Source organism: Chiloscyllium punctatum, chromosome 7 (genome assembly GCF_047496795.1).
Source record: "Chiloscyllium punctatum isolate Juve2018m chromosome 7, sChiPun1.3, whole genome shotgun sequence".
In the NCBI taxonomy this organism is placed as follows: domain Eukaryota; kingdom Metazoa; phylum Chordata; class Chondrichthyes; order Orectolobiformes; family Hemiscylliidae; genus Chiloscyllium; species Chiloscyllium punctatum.
The window spans coordinates 95,062,672-95,084,466 of record NC_092745.1 but is presented as its reverse complement, the minus strand read 5'-3'; the positions used below and the strand labels follow the sequence as shown (position 1 = coordinate 95,084,466).

The following is a 21,795-nucleotide window of genomic DNA, read 5'->3' as shown; positions in this document are numbered from 1 at the left end:
TTTAAGAAGATGGAACAACAGATGCAGCTTGACTGGGGTAGTGAAGATTTCACAGATCCAAGATCTTAGTTATCTTTCCGCAATTGTTGCTGGGGTCTCAACAGGTTGGAGGGCAGTGAATCTCTCCTGGCTGCTACACTCTCTCTCTCTGGGGAAATCGCAACATGTTTTTGTTTCTTGTTGACTGGATTGCACATGAGAAGGTCTATTATTTTGAATTGCCTTTTTGGCAGGAGTGTGTTAATAGGGTGTTATTATACTGGAATAGTTACTGTATCTATTTACTGTTAAATTTTCCAATAGAGTTGAGCCATTCCAAATTCCTCTTTCTTTTCTTGTATTTTAACTATAGTGTTCAAATAAACTGTGTTTTGCTTAACGTTGAGTAGTTTGACCAATCAAATTGCAAGTGGTACACAGCTTTAACCTTTAAATAAAAGGTTAAGGTCCAGGCTACCTTATTACAAGGTCCATAACAAGTAAAATTATCATCTATAAATCAGGTACCATGTCACTACAAATCACTTCATTTTTATTTGGTACAAACTGAAGGGAAAGTTCATCAGAATATGTTAGATAATGTAATATATTTGAATTCTAGTAAGTTTCTACTCATCCATTACTCGTTTCAAATTAAAAGAATTTGCTTATGCTACGTACATATGCTGGCAACTGTAAAATTGACAAAAGAACAAACAAATAATTCAAAGCATTTTGTACTGTTGTCTGTGACTGATTTTTCTCCTTCTAAATTTTCATCTGGCAAGCTAGAAATGTCTAAGATTGTTAAATTGTACCTTTCCTACCTCCAGCAGCTCGCAGTAGACCATTACTAAAGAATCCATCTGAGGAATTGTGCCTTCTACGATTTACGCCAAAACGACCATCACCTCGAGCAAAATGATCACTGTGTTTCTCACTGGTAGAGGAGGACTGCATAAAACAAGTATTCAAAAAAATAGTAAAATGAACTGTGCTTTTTACAGTAGCATATTCACTAGTTCTGCTCCAGATAGCTATAAGCCTGTGAGAAATAGAATTTGTGAGTACTTTACTGCTCTACTGAAGCTCTGACGTTTTAAGGCCACAAAGACGAACTGCTGGAGAAATTCTGGGTCAAACAAAATAGTTAATGTTCAGGCTTTTTGTCTGTTTTACTCTACACTCACAGAACAATAGCATTCCAACTTCAGTAACTGCTTTGCCAAGTTTCCCTACAGATTACAAATAACCAATTGTTTCTTACTTTTGTTGAAAGAAACATGAAATTTCTGAGTGCTTTTGAAGTGTCATCAACAAAATAGAATGTTTAACAAATAGAACTTGCATGCTGGCATAGCAATTTTATTAAAAATTAAAAGTATGATCAACCATTATACCATAATTTGAAATATGCAACCAGGCTTCCATGAAGAAGCAATACAACGCATAGTTCACAGTCTAACACAATAAATAATTTAATTTCATATTAACTGAGCAGCAAATTTACATGAAATATGAAGACTTTCAATTTTGTTTCACTGACAATCACTGATGTACAATATATTGGTTTGGTTAAGTACTTACTAAACCTTTTTGCTCTTAAGCACATTTAACATTCCTGATAGTTTGTGTTTTTTTTTTGAGGTTTCTTGGGATTGAGAAGCGTCCAAGTTTAATTTCATCTGCTTTGCTACATGGTCTATAATATCACTTAAAACTCAAACTGTTTACTTAAAACTTTGAAGTCAAGATATTTCCTGACACAGACATGTGCGCACTGTTATATATGGACATCACAATGTAGAATATATACTATCATGAGTGCCACATCAGCTAATCTCAAGGTCCACCGAGAATGGAGGCATTTCTTTCTGGAAAAACAAAGAAAAATTCTGGATGTAAGTTTGTTCGCTGAGCTGGAAAGTTTGTTTTCAGACGTTTCGTCACCATACTAGGTAACATTCCTCAAAGCGTGGCATTCCAACCGGAACTCTTTCAACAAACTCTTCCTGCCTCGGCCGACTGTCTGTGTGGCATTTGCACATTCTCCCAGAGTCTGCGTGGGTTTCCTCCAGGTACTCCGGTTTCCTCCAACAATCCAAAGATGTGCAAGTCAGGTGAATTGGCTATGCTAAATTGCCCAGTGTTAGGTGTACTAGTTGAGGTAAATGTAGGGAAATGTGTCTGGGTAAATGTAGGGAAACAAGTCTGGGTGGGCAACTGTCAGAGGGTCGGTGTGGACTTGTTGGGCCGAAGGGCCTGTTTCCACACTGTAGGGAATCTAACCTAAAAATAAACACATCCATTTGGACCCCATCTACCACCCTCTGAGAAAAAGAGCGGAAATGACATCACCAACACAGGAAATCATGCCACGAACCCAAGGAAACCTAAACACAAACAGGAAGCTGAACATTACACCAGCGCTTCACCGGAGCCACACTGATGATGTTACCTAGTATGTTGACGAAATATCTGGAAAGAAACCTTCCAGCTCAGCAGGCAAATTTACATCCGGTACCTCATCCTGAGCTACAAATCTGCTCAAAACTCATTAAGAAAAATTCTTCCATTTTGGCCAGAGCGGCAAGGAGGGGTGAAGCGAGGGCTGCCAGGAAGGGTGCGTTTTCCCTTTTTAAAAGGGACTTACCACAGGAGTCGGTCCTCCATTTGCCGAGAGGGAGGAGCAAAGGACTTTTGGGAAGTCATATATTTGTGTGGTTGCGTTACCCAAAACACTACTTGGGTAGTGTCTCCCACCCATCCTCCTCCTCTGACCAAACAAAAAGGACCTGTGCGCCAGATTGGTAAGGTAACGAGTTTACTTTTTATTCCTTATTTTTCAACAGTCTCTTTTGGAATTTAGAATAGTGGGAATGGAGGTGTGGGCAGTTGAATGTCCCTCCTGCAGAATGTGGGATATAAGGGTCACCACTAGTGTCCCTGTTGACGACATCTGCGGGGGGTGCCCCCAACTCCAGCTCCTCAAAAACCGCATTAGGGAACTGGAGCTGGAGCTGGATGAACTTCGGATCATTCGGGAGGCAGAAGGGGTTATTGAGAGGAGTTACAGGGAGGTAGTCACCCCTAAGGTACAAGAAAAAGGCAAATGGGTTATCATCAGGGGACGGAAAGGGAACCGGCAGGCAGTGCAGGGATCCGCTGTGGCCATTCCCCTCAACAATAAGTATACCATTTTGGATACTGTTGGGAGGGATAACTTACCAGAGAAAGCAGTGGGGCACAGGACTCTGGCACAGAATCCATCCCTGCTGCTCAGAAGGGAAAGGGAAAGAGGAGCAGAGCAGTAGTCATTGGGGATTCCATAGTTAGGGGGACAGACAGGAGGTTCTGTGGGAACGAATAAGATTCACGGTTGGCGTGTTGCCTCCCAGGTGCCAGGGTTTGTGATGTCTCTGATTGTGTTTTTGGGATCCTTAAGGGGGAGGGGGAGGGAGAGGGGAAGCAGCTTCAAGTCGTGGTCCACATAGGCACGAAAAACATAGGTAGGAAGAGAGATGGGGATTTAAGGCAGAAATTCAGGGAGCTACGATGGAAGATTAGAGCTAGGACAAACAGAGTTGTTGTCTCTGGTTTGTTGCCCATGCCACGTGCTAGTGAGGCAAGGAATAGGGAGAGAGAGGAGTTGAACATGTGGCTACAGGGATAGCGCAGGAGGGTGGGTTTTGGATTCTTGAATAATTGGGGCTCTTTCTGGGGTAGGTGGGACCTCTACAAGCAGGATGGTCTTCATCTGAACCAGAGGGGTACCAATATTTTGGGGGGGGGGGGGAAATTCGCGAAGGCTATTGGGGTAGGTTTAAACTAATCCAGTAGGGGGATGCGAACCAAAATTGTAGTTCGAGAATAGAAAAAGGTTGAGAGTAGGGAGGTCCAAAATCAAGTTTCAGGGACGCAAGATGGCACCAGCAAGCAAGAAGTTGGTTTGAAGTGGGTCTACTTCAACGCCAGGAGCATCCAGAATAAGGTGGGTGAACTTGCAGCATAGGTTGGTACCTCGGACTTCGATGTTGTGGCTATTTCAGAGACATGGTTAGAGCAGGGACAGGAATAGTTGTTGCAGGTTCCAGGATTTAGATGTTTCAGTAAGAACAGAGAAGATGGTAAAAGAGGGGGAGGTGTGGCATTGTTGGTCAAGGACAGTATTACAGTTGCAGAAAGGATGTTAGGGGACTCGTCAACTGAGGTAGTATGGGCTGAAGTTAGAAACAGGAAAGGAGAGGTCACCCTGTTGGGAGTTTTCTATAGGTCTCCGATTAGTTCCAGAGATGTAGAGGAAAGGATAGCAAAGATGATTCTCGATAGGAGTGAGAGAGAGAAAGGGTAGTTGTCATGGGGAACTACAACTTTCCAAACATTGACTGGGAACACTATAGTATGAGGACTAGAGATGGGTCAGTTTTTGTCCAGTGTGTGCAGGAGGGCTTCCTGACACAGTATGTAGACAGGCCAACAAGGGGCGAAGCCACATTACATTTGGTACTGGGTAATGAGCCCGGCCAGGTGTTAGACTTGGAAGTAGGTGAGCACTTTGGTGATAGCGATCACAATTCTGTTGTGTTTACTTTAGTGATAGAAAGGGATAGGTGCATACTACTGGGCAAGAGTTACAGCTGGGGGAAAGGTAATTATTATGCGATTAGGCAAGATTTAGGAAGCATAGGATGGGGAAGGAAACTGCAGGGGATGGGCACATTAGAAATGTGGAGCTTAATCAAGGAAAAGCTACTGTGTGTCCTAGATAAGTATGTACCTGTCAGGAAGGGAGGAAGCTGCAGAGCGTGGGAGCCGTGGTTTACGAAGGGAGTGGAATCTCTGGTCAAGAAGAAGGCTTATGTTATGATGAGATGTGAAGGCTCAGTTAGGGCGCTTGAGGATTACAAGGTAGCCAGGAAAGACCTAAAGAGAGAGCTCAGAAGAGCCAGGAGGAGGCATGAGAAGTTGTTGGCGGATAGGATCAGGGTAAACCCTAAGGCTTTCTATAGGTATTTAAGGAATAAAAGAATGACAAGAGTAAGATTAGGGCCAATCAAGGATAGTAGAGGGAAGTTGTGTGTGGAGTCAGAGGAGATAGGGGAAGCACTAAATGAATATTTTTCAACAGTATTCACTCTAGAAAATGACAATGTTTTCAAGGAAAAACCTGAGGTACAGGCTACTAGACTAGGTGGGATTGAGGTTCACAAGGAAGAGATATTAGAAATCCTGCAGAGTGTGAAAATAGATAAGTCCCCTGGGCCGGATGGGATTTATCCTAGGATCCTCTGGAAAGCCAGGGAGGAGATTGCTGAGCCTTTGGCATTGATCTTTAAATTGTCATTGTCTATAGCAATAGTGCCAGAAGACTGGAGGATAGCAAATGTGGTTCCCCTGTTCAAGAAGGGGAGTAGAGACAATCCTGGTGTTGGAAAAGGCTATAAGAGGTAGAATTTATAGTCATCTAGAAAAGAATAATTTGATTAGGAATAGTCAGCACGGTTTTGTGAATGGTAGGTCGTGCCTCACAAACCTTATTGAGTTCTTTGAGAAGGTGACCAAACAGGTAGATGAGAGTAAACCGGATGTGGTGGTGTATATGGATTGCAGCAAGGCGTTCAATAAAGTTTCCCACAGTAGGCTATTGTACAAAATGCGGAGGAATGGGATTGTGGGAGATATAGCAGTTTGGATCAGTAATTGGCTTGCTGAAAGAAGACAGAGGGTGGTGGTTGATGGGAAACATTCATCCTGGAGTCCAGTTACCAGTGGTGTACCGCAAGGGTCGGTGTTGGGTCCACTGCTGTTTGTCATTTTTATAAACGACCTGGACGAGGGCGTAGAAGGGTGGGTTAGTAAATTTGCAGACGACACTAAGGTTGGTGGAGTTGTGGATAGTGACGAAGGATGTTGTAGGTTACAGAGAGACATAGATAAGCTGCAGAGCTGGGCTGAGAGGTGGCAAATGGAGTTTAATGCGGACAAGTGTGAGGTGATTCACTTTGGTCGGAGTAATCGGAATGCAAAGTACTGGGCTAATGGTAAGATTCTTGGTAGTGTAGTTGAGAGAGATCTCGGTGTCCAGGTACACAGATCCTTGAAAGTTGCCACCAGGTTGTTAGGGTTGTGAAGAAGGCATACAGTGTTTTAGCTTTTATTAATAGAGGGATCGAGTTCCGGAACCATGAGGTTATGCTACAGCTGTACAAAACTCTGGTCTGGTCACACTTGGAGTATTGTGTACAGTTCTGGTCACTGCATTATGAGGAGGATGTGGAAGCTTTGGAAAGGGTGCAGAGGAGATTTACTAGGATGTTGCCTGGTATGGAGGGAAGGTCTTACGAGGAAAGGCTGAGGGACTGGAGGCTGTTTTCGTTAGAGAGAAGAAGGTTGAGAGGTGACTTAATAGAGACATATAAGATAATCAGAGGGTTAGATAGGGTGGACAGGGAGAGCCTTTTTCCAAGAATGGTGACGGCGAGCACGAGTGGGCATAGCTTTAAGTTGAGGGGTGATAGATATAGGACAGATGTCAGAAGTAGTTTCTTTACTCAGAGAGTAGTAAGAGTATGGAATGCTTTGCCTGCAACGGTAGTAGATTCGCCAACTTTAAGTACATTTAAGTAGTCACTGGACAAGCAAATGGACCTACATGGAATAGTGTAGGTTAGATGGGCTTCAGATTGGTAATGACTGGTCGACACAACATCGAGGGCCAAAGAGCCTGTAATGTTCTATGTTCTAAAAATTGGCAGGAAGCTTTTCTTAAAAACTGATCTATGCAGAAGAGTTTGAGAATTTTCAGAAAAAAATCAATTTAAAACGACAATGTCCATTTTAAGATTTATTATAGAATTTAAAATAAATTTTTAAAAAAGCTAAAAATATTGAATTACAGCAAAAGTCAGGAAAATAAAGCTGGTCATGCACAATCAATACAATGTCAGCAAATTCACAGTGGAAAGGAAAAGAATTCTAAGATAACAATCCAGTAATAATGAATGATCAGTGATATAGTTCCCAAGTTTAGATAATGAATGGTTTGGAGGGGAACTTGCAGGTGGGGTGTCCCTATCTCTCTGCTACTCTAGTCTTCAAGATGGTAATGGTTGAGAGTTTGGAAGGTGCTGTACAAGGAGCTTTGGTAAACTTCTGTACATCCAATAGATGGTTCTATTTAGCTTTAGTAATGCAGGAAGTAGCAATCAAGCAGGCTGCTTCGCCCTGGATGACGTCAAGCTACGTGAGTTCAGGCAGAGCTGCACTTATCCAGGCAAGTGGGAATTATTCCATCACAATCCGGATTTGTTCCTTGTCAATACTGGAAAGGCTGTGGGGAGTCAGGTGGTAAGTCTCTGCTGCAAAATTTCCAGCCTCTGATGTGCTCTTGTCGCCACACTATTTAAATAGGTGGTTCCGTTCAGTTTCACAGGTAACTCCCAGGATGGTGGCAGTGGGGGAACGATGGTGGGATTCTCTTGTTAGATATAGTAATTGTCTGGAATCTGCATCGTGCAAATGTTACTTAGCATTTATCAACCAAACCTTAATATTGCTCAGGTCTTGCTGCATTTGGATATGGACTAGTTCAATATTTCAGTTGTAAATGATGCCGAGCATTGCACAAATCATTGGTGAATATTCCCATTTTTAACCTTATGATGGGGGGGGAGGATGGCCACTGATAAAGAAGCTGCAGATGGTGGACCAAGAACATCACCCTGAAGTGCTCCTGCACAGATGTTCTTCAGCAAAGATGACTGATATTCATAATCACAACCATCTTCCTTTGTACTAGGCATGACTTTTAACTAGTGGAGAGTTTCTCCCAATTCCCATTTACTCCAGTTTTGCTATGGTTTCTTGATGCCACATATAGTCAATTGCTGCCTTGATGTCAAATATAATAATCCTCACTTCAGCTCTGAAGTTCAGCTCTTTTGTTCAGGTTTGTACCAAGGTTGTAATGAGGTCAGGAGCTGGGTCTGACAGAAGTCAAACTGAGTGTCAGTGAGCAGATTATTACTGAGTAAGTGCAGTTTGATAGTATTGCGACGACATCTCCGAACATTTTGTTGATGATTGAAAGTAAATTGATTGGACAGTAATTGATCAGATTGGATTTGTTCTGTTTTTTGTGGACAGGACATATCTGCAAAATTTACCACATTACTGGTTAGATCGCAGGGCATTAACTGCACTGGAACAACTCGATCAGGGGTGTGGCTAGTTCTAGAACAGAAACCTTCAGTACTATTAAAAAAAAATTTCAAGGCCAGTAGCCTTTTTACTATGTAATACCTTCAGCCTTTTTTGATACCTGGTGAAGTGAATCTAATTGGCCAGACATGGGCACCTGTGATGCTGAGGACCTCAAGTATAGAGAGTCATAGAGATGTACAGCATGGAAACAGACCCTTCGGTCCAACCCGCCCGTGCCGACCAGATATCTCAACCCAATCTAGTGGCACCTGCCAGCACCCAGCCCATTTCTCTCCAAACCCTTCCTATTCATATACCCATCCAAACGCCTCTTAAATGTTGCAATTGTACCAGGCTCCACCACATCCTCTGGCAGCTCATTCCATACACGTACCACCCTCTGCATGAAAATGTTGCCCCTTAGGTCTCTTTTATATCTTTCCCTCTCACCCTAAACCTATGCTCTCTAGTTCTGGACTCCCCGACCCCAGGGAAAAGACTTTGTCCATTTATCCTATCCGTGCCCCTCATAATGTTGTAAACCTCTGTAAGGTCACCCCTCAGCCTCCGACGCTCCAGGGAAAACAGCCCCAGCCTGTTCAGCCTCTCCCTTTAGCTCTGATCCTCCAACCCTGACAACATCCTTGTACATCTTTTCTGAACCCTTTCAGGTTTCAGAACATCTTTCTGATAGGAAGGAGACCAGAATTGCATGCAGTGGCCGAACCAATGTCCTGTACAATCGCAACATGACCTCCTAACTCCTGTACTCAATACTCTGACCAGTAATAGAAAGCATACCAAATGCCTTCTTCATTATCCTATCTACCTGCGACTCCACTTTCAAGGAGCTATGAACCTGCACTCCAAGGTCTCTTTGTTCAGCAACACTCCCGAGGACCTTACCATTAAGTGTATAAGTCCTGCTAAGATTTGCTTTCCCAAAATGCAAATTAAACTCCATCTGCCACTTCTCAGCCCATTGGCCCATCTGATCAAGGTCCTTAATGAAGTCCATATAGATCACATCTACTGTTCTGCCCTCATCAATCTTCTTTGTTACTTCTTCAAAAAACTCAATCAAGTTTGAGACATGATCTCCCACGCACAAAGCCATGTTGACTATCCCGAATCAGTCTTTGCCTTTCCAAATACATGTACATCCTGTCCCTCAGGATTCCCTCCAACAACTTGCCCACCACCGAGGTCAGGCTCACTGGTCTATTGTTCCCTGCCTTGTCTTTACCACACTTCTTAAACAGTGGCTCCACGTTTGCTTACCTCCAATCTTCCGGCACCTCACCTGTGACTATCGATGATACAAATATCTCAGCAAGAGACCCAGCAATCTCTTCTCTAGCTGCCCACAGAATTCTCGGGTACACCTGATCAGATCCTGGAGATTTATCCACTTTTAACCGTTTCTAGATGACTAGATGGACTGCCCGCTCAGCACTACCAAATCAAAATACCTCCAGCCTTCATTGTTGCACAGAAGTGTTGGTCCCTCCCATCACTGAGGCTAAAGACAGTTATGGAGCGTCCTCCTAGGAGATGGTTCATTGTCCATCTCAATTCATCACTAGATGGGGCAGGGCTGGAGAACTGAGACCTGATTGGTTTGTTATAGGATTGCTTACCTCTGTTTGTTATACACTGCTTGTACTAGTTCACATTTTAGCAGACCTACAGGTTCATATCTCAGTTTTTTGTTTGCCTTGGTGCTGTTCCTAGTATACCACCTGCACTCTTCTATGAGCCAGGATTAGCACCAAGCCAGAGAATCAAATGTTAAAGTTTGGAATATGGTGCGTCATGAAATTATACATTGTTTTGGATATAATTCTGCTGCTGATGACCTATAGTATCTGATAGATGCCCAGTCCTGGGTTGCTGGATCTGTTTGAAATTGTTAATGTGAAAGTAGGACCTTGTCCCCGCAAGGGCGGTACAGTGGTCACTCATTAATACTGTCATGGACAGATCTGCCACAAGTAGATTGGTGAGAATAAGAGAGACGATACATACTAGTATTTTTATGAAATGAAGTGAAGCTGACTAAGAGTCAGGCAATATTATGGAGGTAGAGTCAGAGTTGCACAGAATGGAAACAGACCTTTTGGTCCAACTTGTCCATACTGACTAGATGTCCCAAATTAATCTTAGTCCCATTTTCCAGCATTTGCCCTATATCTTTTTAAATCCTTCCTATTTATATAACCATCCAGGTGTTTTTTAAATACTGTAGTTGTACTAGCCCCATGACTTTTTCTGACAGCTCATTCCATACACGCACTGCCCTCTGCGTGAAAACATTGCCCTTTAGAAACCTTTTACATCTTTACCCTCTCACCTTAAACCTATATGCCCTCTAGTTTTGGACTCCCCTACCCTAGAGAGAAAAGACCTTCACTGTTCACCTTATCCATGCCCCCTCATGATTTTATAAATTTCTATAAGGTCACCCTTCAGCTTCTGATGCTCCAGGGAAAACAGCCTCAGCCTCTTCACCCTCTCCCTATAACTCAAACCCTCCTACTCCAGCAATATCCTTGCAAATCCTTTCTGTACCCTTTCAAGTTTAACAAAATCTATCTGACAGCAGGGAGACCAGAATTGAACATAGTATTCCAAAAGCACCCTAACCAATGCCCAGTACAGTCACAACATGACATCCCAACTCTTATACTCAATGCACTGACCAATAATGGCAAGCACATCAAACATATTCTTCACTACCCTATCTGTGACTCCACCTTCAAGGAATTATGAACCTGCACCACAAAGTCTCTTGTTCAGCAACATTCCCCAGGGCCCTACCGTTAAGTGTGTAGTCCTACCCTGATTTGCCATACCAAAATGCAGCACCTCACATTTATCTACATTAAACTCCATCCGCCACTCGTTGGCTCATCAAATCCAGGTCCCGTTGTACTCAGAGATAACCTCCTTCACTGTCCACTATGCCACCAATTTTGGTGTCAACTGCAAACTTACTAACCATTCCTCCTATATTCACATTCAGTGGACTCAGAACTGATCCTTATGACACACCGCCGGTAAACCTTCAGTGCAGAAAACAACCCTCAATTAACATCCTCTGTCTCCTCCCTTCAAGCAAATTTTGTGTCCAAATGGTTGGCCCTCCCTCGATTCCATGTGATTTAACCTTGCTAACCAATCTACTATGCAGAACGTTGTATATATGGACTTCACCAAGGCATCTGACAATGTCCATCACACGAGCTTCAATAATCTTCTTTGTCATTTCTTCCAAAAACTCAATAAGGTTAGTGAAACACAATTTCTTACATAGAAAGCCATGTTGACTATGCCTAAATCGGTCCTTGTTTTTCCAAACATATGTAAATTCTGTCCTTTAGAATCCCCCTGGCTCTTCCTATTAGACTTTCTCAAATAATGGCACATTAGCCACCCTCCAGTCTTCCTGCAACCCACACATGGCTAGTGATGATATAAACATGTCAGGGAGAGACCTAACAATCACTTCCATAGCTTCCCACAAATTTATAGGAAAGACTTGTTCAGGTTCTAGGGATTTATTAACCTTTATGTGTTTTAAGACCTCCAGCACCACCTCCTCTGTAACATGGAGGCTTTTCAAGATGTTACTATTTATTTCTCTAAGTTCTCCAGCTTCCATATTCTTCTCGACACACTAAATACTAATGGAAAATACTCGTTTATTATCTCTCCATCTGCTGCAGTTCCACCTATAGATGGCCTTGTTGATTTTTAAAGGTTCCTGGATTAGTGGTGCTGGAAGAGCACAGCAGTTCAGGCAGCATCCAAGGAGCAGTGAAATCGACATTTCGGGCAAAAGCCCTTCATCAGGAATAAAGGCAGAGAGCCTGAAGCGTGGAGAGATAAGTGAGAGGAGGGTGGGGGTGGGGAGAAAGTAGCATACAGTACAATGGTGAGTGGGGGAGGGGATGAATGTGATAGGTCAGGGAGGAGAGGGTGGAGTGGATAGGTGGAAAAGGAGATAGGCAGGTAGGACAAGTCCAGACAAGTCATCAGGACAGTGCTGAGCTGGAAGTTTGGAACTAGGGTGAGGTGGGGGAAGGGGAAATGAGGAAACTGTTGAAGTCCACATTGATGCCCTGGGGTTGAAGTGTTCCGAGGCGGAAGATGAGGCGTTCTTCCTCCAGGCGTCTGGTGGTGAGGGAGCGGCGGTGAAGGAGACCCAGGACCTCCATGTCCTCGGCAGAGTGGGAGAGGGAGTTGAAATGTTGGGCCACGGGGCGGTGTGGTTGATTGGTGTGGGTGTCCCGGAGATGTTCTCTAAAGCACTCTGCTAGGAGACGCCCAGTCTCCCCAATGTAGCGGAGACCGCATCGGGAGCAACGGATACAATAAATGATATTAGTGGATGTGCAAGTAAAACTTTGATGGATGTGGAAGGCTCCTTTAGGGCCTTGGATAGAGGTGAGGGAGGAGGTGTGGGCACAGGTTTTACAGTTCCTGCAGTGGCAGGGGAAGGTGCCAGGATGGGAGTGTGGGTTGTAGGGGGGCGTGGACCTGACCAGGTAGTCATGGAGGGAACGGTCTTTGCCGAAGGTGGAAAGGGGTGGGGAGGGAAATATATCCCTGGTGATGGGGTCCATTTGGAGGTGGCGGAAATGTCGGCGGATGATTTGGTTTATGCGAAGGTTTGTAGGGTGGAAGGTGAGCACCAGGGGGGGTTCTGTCCTTGTTACGGTTGGAGGGGTGGGGTCTGAGGGTGGAGGTGCGGGATGTGGACGAGATGTGTTGGAGGGCATCTTTAACTACGTGGGAAGGGAAATTGCGGTCTCTAAAGAAGGAAGCCATCTAGTGTGTTCTGTGGTCGAACTGGTCCTCCTGGAAGCAGATACGGCGGAGGCGGAGGAATTGGGAATACGGGATGGCATTTTTGCAAGAGGTAGAGTGGGAAGAGGTGTAATCCAGGTAGCTGTGGGAGTTGGTGGGTTTGTAAAAAAATGTCAGTGTCAAGTCGGTCTTCATTAATGGAGATGGAGAGGTCCAGGAAGGGGAGGGACGTGTCAGAGATGGTCCAGGTAAATTTAAGTCAGGGTGGAATGTATTGGTGAAGTTGATGAATTGCTCAACCTCCTCACGGGAGCACGAGTTGGCGCCAATGCAGTCATCAATGTAGCGGAGGAAGAAGTAGGGAGTGGTGCTGGTGTAATTACGGAAAATCGACTGTTCTACGTAGCCAACAAAGAGACAGGCATAGCTGGGGCCCATACGTGTGCCCATGGCTACCCCTTTGGTCTGGAGGAAGTGGGAGGATTCAAAGGAGAAATTGTTAAGGGTGAGGACCAGTTCGGCCAAACGAATGAGAGTGTCGGTGAAAGGGTACTTTTGGGGACGTCTGGAGAGGAAAGAAATGGAGGGCTTGGAGGCCCTGGTCATGACGAATGGAGGTGTAGAGGGATTGGATATCCATGGTGAAGATGAGGCGTTGGGGGCTGGGGAAACGGAAGTCTTGGAGGGCGTGGGTGGAGTCTCGAACGCATGTGGGGAGTTCCTGGACTAGGGGGATAGGACAGTGTCGAGGTAGGTAGAGATGAGTTCAGTGGGGCAGGAGCATGCTGAGACAATGGGTCGGCCAGGGTGGTCAGGCTTGTGGATCTTGGGAAGGAGGTAGAACCGGGCGGTGCGGGGTTTCCGGACTATGAGGTTGGAAGCTGTGGGTGGGAGATCTCCTGAGGTGATGAGGTTCTGTATGGTCTGGGAGATGATGGTTTGGTGATGGGGGGTGGGGTCATGGTCGAGGGGGCATTAGGAGGAGGTGTCCTCGAGTTGGCATTTGACTTCAGCAGTGTCGAGGTCAGTGCGCCAGACTACCACTGCGCCCCCTTGATGGTGAGGTTGGGATTGGAGCAGAAGGATTGGAGGGCTGCGCATTGTGAGGATGAGAGGTTGGAGGGGCTGTATTCTCTCCCCAATTACTCTTTTGATGTATTTCTGGAATTGTTTTGCAATTCTCCAAAACCCTATTTGCCAAAGCTCTCATGCCCTCTTTTTGCCTTCCAGATTTCTTTCTTAAGTATACTACTACTGCCCTTATAGTTATCAAGGATTCACTCAATCCAAGCTGTGATGTTGTCAAATCATCATCTCAGGGTCAAACACAGCAGCAAGGTTGTGAATGGTCTTCAGATAATTGGTAGGAATAGAAAGTCAGGGAACACAGATTTTCATAATGATGAAAATGTCATCACTCTTCCAAAACCCATCATAATGTGCCCTGTGCTTTCAAGAGAAGCTAAAGGTTTTATTGCTACGATAAAACTTAGTTTTTGAATAAAACATGCACTTATAGCACCTGTACTTTTTAAAATTCATTTGTGGGTTGTGGGTATTACTAGCTGGCCATCATTTATTGCCTGTAGTTGTCCTTGAGAAGGTGGTGGTGAGCTGCCTTCTCAAACTGCTGTAGTCCACCTGCCATGAGTTGATCCACAATGTTGTAAGGGACAGACTTCCAGGATTGTGATCCAGCAAGAGTGAAGGAATGGCGATATATTTCCAAATCAAGATAGTGAGTGGTTTGGAGGGGAACTTGCAGGTGGTTGTGTTCCCACATACTTGCTGCCCTTGTCCTTCTAGATGGAAGTGGTCCTGGGTTTGGAAGGTGCTGTCTAAGGATGTTTTGTGAATTTCTGCAATGCATCTTGTAGACAGTACACATTGCTGCTGAGCATCAGTGGTGCAGGGAGTGGATGTTTGTGAATATGGTGTCAATCAATGTGACTGCATTGTCCTACTTGGTTTCAAGCTGAAGTGTTGTTGGAGTTGCACCTTGATAATTGGAGATATTTCATCTCACATCTGACTTGTGCCTTGTAGCTGATGGACAGGTTTTGCAAAGTCAGGTGGTGCGTTACTCATCACAGTATTCCTTGCCTCTGACCTACTTATGTAGTCACTGTTCATGTAGCGAGTCCAGTTGAGTGTCTGGTCAGTGGTAACCCCAAGAATGTCAATTGAATGATGGTAACACCATGGAATGTTAAGGAGCAGTGGTTACATTTTCTTATTGGCGATGGTCATCACTTGTGCATTTGTATGGCACTACTTGCCACTTGTGTGCCCAAGCCTGGATATTGTCCAGATCTTGTTGCATTTGAACATGGATTGCTTCAATATCTGAGGAATCACAAATGGTGTTAAACACTATGCGAACATGAGTAAATATTCCCACTGCTGACCTTATCATGGAGGGAAGGTCATTGACAAAGTAGCTAAATATGCTTGGACCTACAACACTATCCTGAGGAACTCTTGCAGAGATATCCTGGAGCTGAGATGACTAACATCCAACAACCACAACCATCTTCTTATGTGCCAGGTACTCTAAGCAGCAGAGAACTTGCCCCCTGATACCCACTGATTCCAGTTTTGATTGGACTCCTTGGTGCCACATTCAGTCAAACTTAACCTTGATGTCAAGGGCTATCACTCTCTCACCTCACCTCTGGAATTCAAATGTCAGTGTTTGAACCAAGGCTGTAATGAGGTCACTGAACAGGTTATTGTTGTGCAGATGCTGCTTGATAGCACAGTTGATGACACACTACATCGCTTTACTGATGAATTAAATGCTCTTTCCCATCATAAAATGGTCCAGAGCGCTTCAAAAACTGACAGTGACCTTCATAAGACGATGAGCAAGCAAATGGTTTAGTAAAAGAGTTAAACTTTAACAACCTCTTAAAAGAAGAAACAGTGCAAGAGATGCAGAAAAGTTAAGGAAGGGAGGGAACTCTTGAGCTTAGGGCCTAGGTAGCTAAAGGCACGGCTACAAAACGTGGACAGACTAAAACTGAAGATGTTTGAGTTACTGGAATGGGATGAGCATTTATTACTCAAAGGGTTGCCAAGCTGGAGGCCAACAGGCTTTATGAAGCAAAAACAAAAGTTTTAAAAGGGCATATTGCTTGACCACTGAAAACAACATAAAATCTAAAGGGTTAAATATTGTACTATACCTTGTTTGAAGATTGAGATGCTGGAAAATTAAGCCAAGCAGGAACAAAGTCATGCTGCGCCATTTAGGTCCAATGACTTTTGTCAACGAAGTGAGGCATCAAACCTCATGGCAAGGATCCTGCAAAAGAAAAAGGTGTAAAGAAGGGATGAAGCAAGTATTTCAACAAATACACAAGTGTAACTGCTGAGAATGGGATTACTCTTTTCATGATTCAAGTGATATTTGTCATATCAATTTCTTCAGTGAGTAATTTATTACTTTAAAGTTATGCAACAAAATAACAATCTGGGCAAAATAAGCATTCACTCACAGGAGCTAATCTCAACAGAGACTGCTGAAGTTCGAAGAAAAATATGATGTGGAGGAGTTGGCATTGGACTGGGGTGGACAAAGTTAAAAATCACAACACCGGGTTCAACACATTTATTTTGGAAGCACTAGCTTTCGGAGCACTGTTCCTTCATCAGGTGGTTGTGGAGTCTTATACTCCACAACCACCGATGAAGGAGCAGTGCTCCGAAAGCTAGTGCTTCTAAGTAAACCTGTTGGACTATAATCTGGTGTTGTGTGATTATTAACTTTGAAGAGAAAAAAAATCACAAAAAAAAATCAAAATCTTGCAATTCTTAAGTGGAATAATAAGTGGGCCAATCCCCTGATAAATTAATGGGCGAGACTATGTGATTACTTAGTCTTTTTTTTGAGAAGATGGGAAGTGAATTTGTTGGCATTTACTGGACTGTAACTGGTGGAGTTCAAAAACCTCCTGTTTATTTTGTTAATACTTCCAAACCAAAAGCTTTTTGTACGAGTGAAACTGAACACAGATGATACTGTGGAATGTACAATAATGAATATTGAGGAAGGGTTATAAGACAGAAAGTCAAACAGATCAGATATCAATCTTTAAAATGAAACATTTTAAATTCCATGAGAGGTTTAGTTTTCTTTTGGGTGCCACTGGAAACCAAGAGTGAATGTTCCATACATAGCTCAATATCCCACACATAGAAATATAATGATTGTGACATTAGTACATGTATATTAAAAATCTGTTTACTGTACACTGGGCTGAATATCAGGACTATTATAAAATATGGTATAGGTTAGCGCAGTCATTTCTTAAAGAAATAAAAAGGAGCCAACTGACTGATCTCAGTGAACCTCCCTCTAATCGCTGTCAATCCCACAACGCTCTAGTTTTGCTTTTTAAATGGTTCTGTGAAGCAACATGGAAATATCCAATAGCACTGAAAGCACTTTATTGGTGTTGATTAACTAAATAGCAAGCTTTCATGGTATGGCAAATTATTCCAAGGTGATCCTCATACTGTGAAACATTTTACACTTGACAATAACTGAACATACCTACGACTAACGAGCAGTACTTTATGACCAAACTCTCTCATTGAGTTAAATTAAGATCAATTTAAGAACAATTTTCGAAATCACATTTGGTACAGACATCAGTGCCTTGGTATTTTCATGCTTATTTATAAAAAGGGAACAAACACTCAGTTGATGCAGAGATTTCACTATTTCTAGTATCTTACATTCAAGATCAGAAATTTACACAAAATTATGATTTCACAGAAAACAAGTGCACTGTTTGAAAACTGCCAAGTAAATTCAGTTTTCAAAAGTTTGAATCACAAGGTCATGAAGAAACAACTTACCTCCAAGCAGAACTTGTGGGCCCTCAGCTTTGATGTGTTCAGTACAGGAGCTCCCTGATCTCTTCAAGGCAGATTTGTAAACTGTAGAAAGGGCTTGCAGGGTGATCTGGTCAGTGAAGTACCAGAAGCAGCACTCTGTGCTTGCCTACACCTCAAACCCCCTCAGCTGTTCATTTTATTGTCAGTCTTTCCCAAGTGTACAGAATAATCTTAAAATTTAAAAGTTAATTGTTTTTAACTGAGGAGAACTACGCTCACTTCATTAATGTTCTCCTCTCTGTGTCACAGAGGAGGGAAAAAAAATTACATAAAATAACAAAATGACTAAGTCTCTCGTCAACAATGATTTGATTACAACATACCCAAAAATAAAGGAGTACCCAGATTATATTTTGTGAATATACTAGATTTTCACCTTCACAAATTTAGTCTTAACATTCTTTTGCTTCTTCCCATATCCATCATTTTATAGCTGTGTCTAGGATACACTGTGTGTACTTTTAAAAGTCCTTACAGTGATTTTAAAGGTATCTGAATAGCTGCCATCCAGCATAAGTGCGTCTAACATCTACCTTAACATATCCAAATATTCAGCCAACCAAAACAATAAAAAAAATTTAAAATGCTTCTGTCTCCTTACAAGAATTTTTCAAAAACATAGGCCAATCTTTACAACACTTTCAAATTTACTTTTGATTTTTATATTTCAGAGCTGACCATATTAAAACTGACAAGTTATGTAAATGATTCTATTTCTTTTCATCATCTGCAGCAAAACAAAATGCTTTTTCTGGTACATTCAATGCAACCCTCTCATTTCCAGTAGTACCTGCAATAAAGCAAAACAATAAAAAATATTTAGCTGGAAAATTCTTTAAAGAACTGTATGTTCTTGATCAGCATGGTTTTGTTAATACTGTATCTAAAAGAGATAATCTGAAAAATATGAAAAACAAATATTACATAATATTGTTTCATGGTAACATGAGGAAACTCAGTTTTATATGGCCCCAGGATGAAGCTTCAGAGGAGCTCTAAGTAAGTTTGACTCCCAGGTGTAGAGTATGCAGGTTTACTAGCATGTGAACATAGAGTCATAGAGATGTACAATATGGAAATGGACCCTTTGGTCCAACCCGTCCGTACCAACCAGATATCCCAATCCAATCTAGTCCCACCTGCCAGCACCTGGCCCATATCCCTCCAAACCCTTCCTATTCATATACCCATTCAAATGCCTTTTAAATGTTGCAATTGTACCAGCCTCCACTACTTCCTATGGCAGCTCGTTCCATACATGTACCACCCTCTGCGTGAAAATGTTGCCCCTGAGGTCCCTTTTATATCTTTCCCCTCTCACCCTAAATCTATGCCTTCTAGTTCTGGACTCCTCGACCTCAGGGAAAAGACTTTGCCTATTCACCCTACCCATGCCCCTCGTAATTTTGTGAACCTCGAGAAGGTTCCGATACTCCAGGGAAAACAGCCCGTTCAGCCTCTCCCCATAGCTTAAATCCTCCAACCCTGGTAACACCCTTGTAAATATTTTCTGAACCTTTTCAAGTTTTGCAATATCTTTCAGATAGGAAGGAGACCAGAATTGCACGCAATATTCCAACAGTGGCCTAACCAATGTCCTGTACAGTCGAAACATGACCTCCCAATTCCTGTACTCAATACTCTGACCAATAAAAGAAAACATACCAAAACGCCTTCTTCACCATCCTATCTACCTGTGACTCCACTTTCAAGGAGCTATGAACCTGCACTCCAAGGTCTCTTTGTTCAGTAACACTCCCTAGGACCTTACCATTAATTGTAAAGTCCTGCTAAGATTTGCTTTCCCAAAATGCAGCACCTCGCATTTATCTGAATTAAACTCCATCTGTCACTTCTCAGCCCATTGGCCCACCTGGTCCAGATCCTGTTGTAATCGGAGGTAACCCTCTTCGCTGTCCACTACACCTCCAATTTTGGTGTAATCTGCAAACTTACTAACTGTACCTCTTATGCTCGCATCCAAATCATTGATGTAAATGACAAAACATAGAGGGCCCAGCACCGATCCTTGCGGCACTCCACTGGTCACAGGCCTCCAGTCTGAAAAACAACCCTCCACCACCACCCTCTGTCTTCTACCTTTTAGCCAGTTCTGTATCCAAATGGCTAGTTCTCCCTGTATTCCATGAGATCTAACCTTGCTAATCAGTCTCCCATGGGGAACCTTGTCGAACGCCTTACTGAAGTCCATATAAATCACATCTACTGCTCTGCCCTCATCAATCTTCTTTGTTACTTCTTCAAAAAAAATTCAATCAAGTTTGTGAGACATGATTTCCCACGCACAAAGCCATGTTGACTATCCTGAATCATTCCTTGCCTTTCCAAATACATGTACATCCTGTCCCTGAGGATGCCCTCCAACAACTTGCTGAGGTCAGGCTCACCGGTCTATAGTTCCCTGGCTTGTCTTTACCGCCCTTCTCAAACAGTGGCTCCACGTTTGCCAACCTCCAGTCTTCCGGCACCTCACCTGTGACTATCGATGATACAAATATCTCAGCAAGAGGCCCAGCAATCACTTCTCTAGCTTCCCACAAAGTTCTCGAGTACACCTGATCAGGTCCTGGGGATTTATCCACTTTTAACCGTTTCAAGACACCCAGCACTTCCTCCTCTGTAATCTGGACATTTTGTAAGATGTCACCATCTATTTCCCTACAGTATGCATCTTCCATATCCTTTTCCACAGTAAATACTGATGCAAAATATTCATTTAGTATCTCCTCCATTTTCTGTGGCTCCACACAAAGGCTGCCTTGCTGATCTTTGAGGGGCCCTATTCTCTCCCTAGTTATCCTTCTGTCCTTAATATATTTGTAAAAACCCTTTGGATTCTCCTTAATTCTATTTGCCAATGCTATCTCATGTCCCCTTTTTGCCCTCCTGATTTCCATCTTAAGTATACTCCTACTTTCTTTATACTCTTCTAAGGATTCACTCGATCTATCCTGTCTCTACCTGACATATGCTTCCTTCTTTTCCTTAACCAAACCCTCAATTTCTTTAGTCATCCAGCATTCCCTATTCCTACCAGCCTTCCCTTTCACCCTGAGAGGAATATACTTTCCCTGGAGTCTGGTTATCTCATTTCTGAAGGCTTCCCATTTTCCAGCTGTCCCTTTACCTGCGAACATCTGCCTCCAATCAGCTTTCGAAAGTTCTTGCCTAATACCGTCAAAATTGGCCTTTCTCCAATTTAGAACTTCAACTTTTAGATCTGGTCTATCCTTTTCCATCACTATTTTAAAACGAATAGAATTATGGTCGCTGACCCCAAAGTGCTCTCCCACTGACACCTGTCACCAAGAGTAGGTCTAGTTTTGCACCTTCTCTAGTAGGTACATCCACATACTGAATCAGAAAATTGTCTTGTACAGACTAAAGAAATTCCTCTCCATCTAAACCTTTAACACTATGGCAGTCCCAGTCTATGTTTGGAAAGTTAAAATCCCCGACCATAACTACCCTATTATTCTTGTAAGTTTGTTTCTCAATTTCCATCTGACTATTGGGTAGGTCAGATCCCAGTAAAGTGATCATCCCTTTCTTATTTCTCAGTTCCACCCAAATAACTTCCCTGAATGTATTTCTGGGAATATCTTCCCTGTAATGCTATCCCTTATCAAAAATGCCACTCCCCCTCCTCTCTTGTCTCGCTTTCTATCCTTCTTGTAACATTTGTATTCTGGAACATTAAGCTGCCAGTCCTGACCATCCCTGAGCCATGTTTCCGTAATTGCTATGATATACCAGCCCCATGTTCCTAACTATGCCCTGACTTCATCTACCTTTCCTGTTAGGCCCCTTGCATTGAAATAAATGCAGTTTAATTTATTAGTCCTACCTTGTCCCTGCCTGCCCTGACTGTTTGAC

General features: G+C 43.1%; 1 protein-coding gene across 2 annotated transcripts in view; it reads right to left on the bottom strand.

The window, feature by feature from the left end:
- gpbp1l1 (GC-rich promoter binding protein 1-like 1) overlaps nt 1–21,795 on the bottom strand; it is a 109,889-nt gene that overhangs the window by 49,035 nt on the left and 39,059 nt on the right. Inside the window, exons 2-4 of one of the 2 annotated variants that reach the window (XM_072574361.1) lie at nt 17,860–18,688; nt 16,182–16,300; nt 798–933 (exon numbers count right to left, since the gene is read on the bottom strand). In XM_072574361.1, the coding sequence (XP_072430462.1) occupies nt 798–933; nt 16,182–16,244 (199 nt within the window). In that variant the 5' untranslated portion in view covers nt 16,245–16,300; nt 17,860–18,688. The remainder of the gene's footprint in view (nt 1–797; nt 934–16,181; nt 16,301–17,859; nt 18,689–21,795) is intronic. The other variant, XM_072574362.1, reaches the window with a different exon arrangement.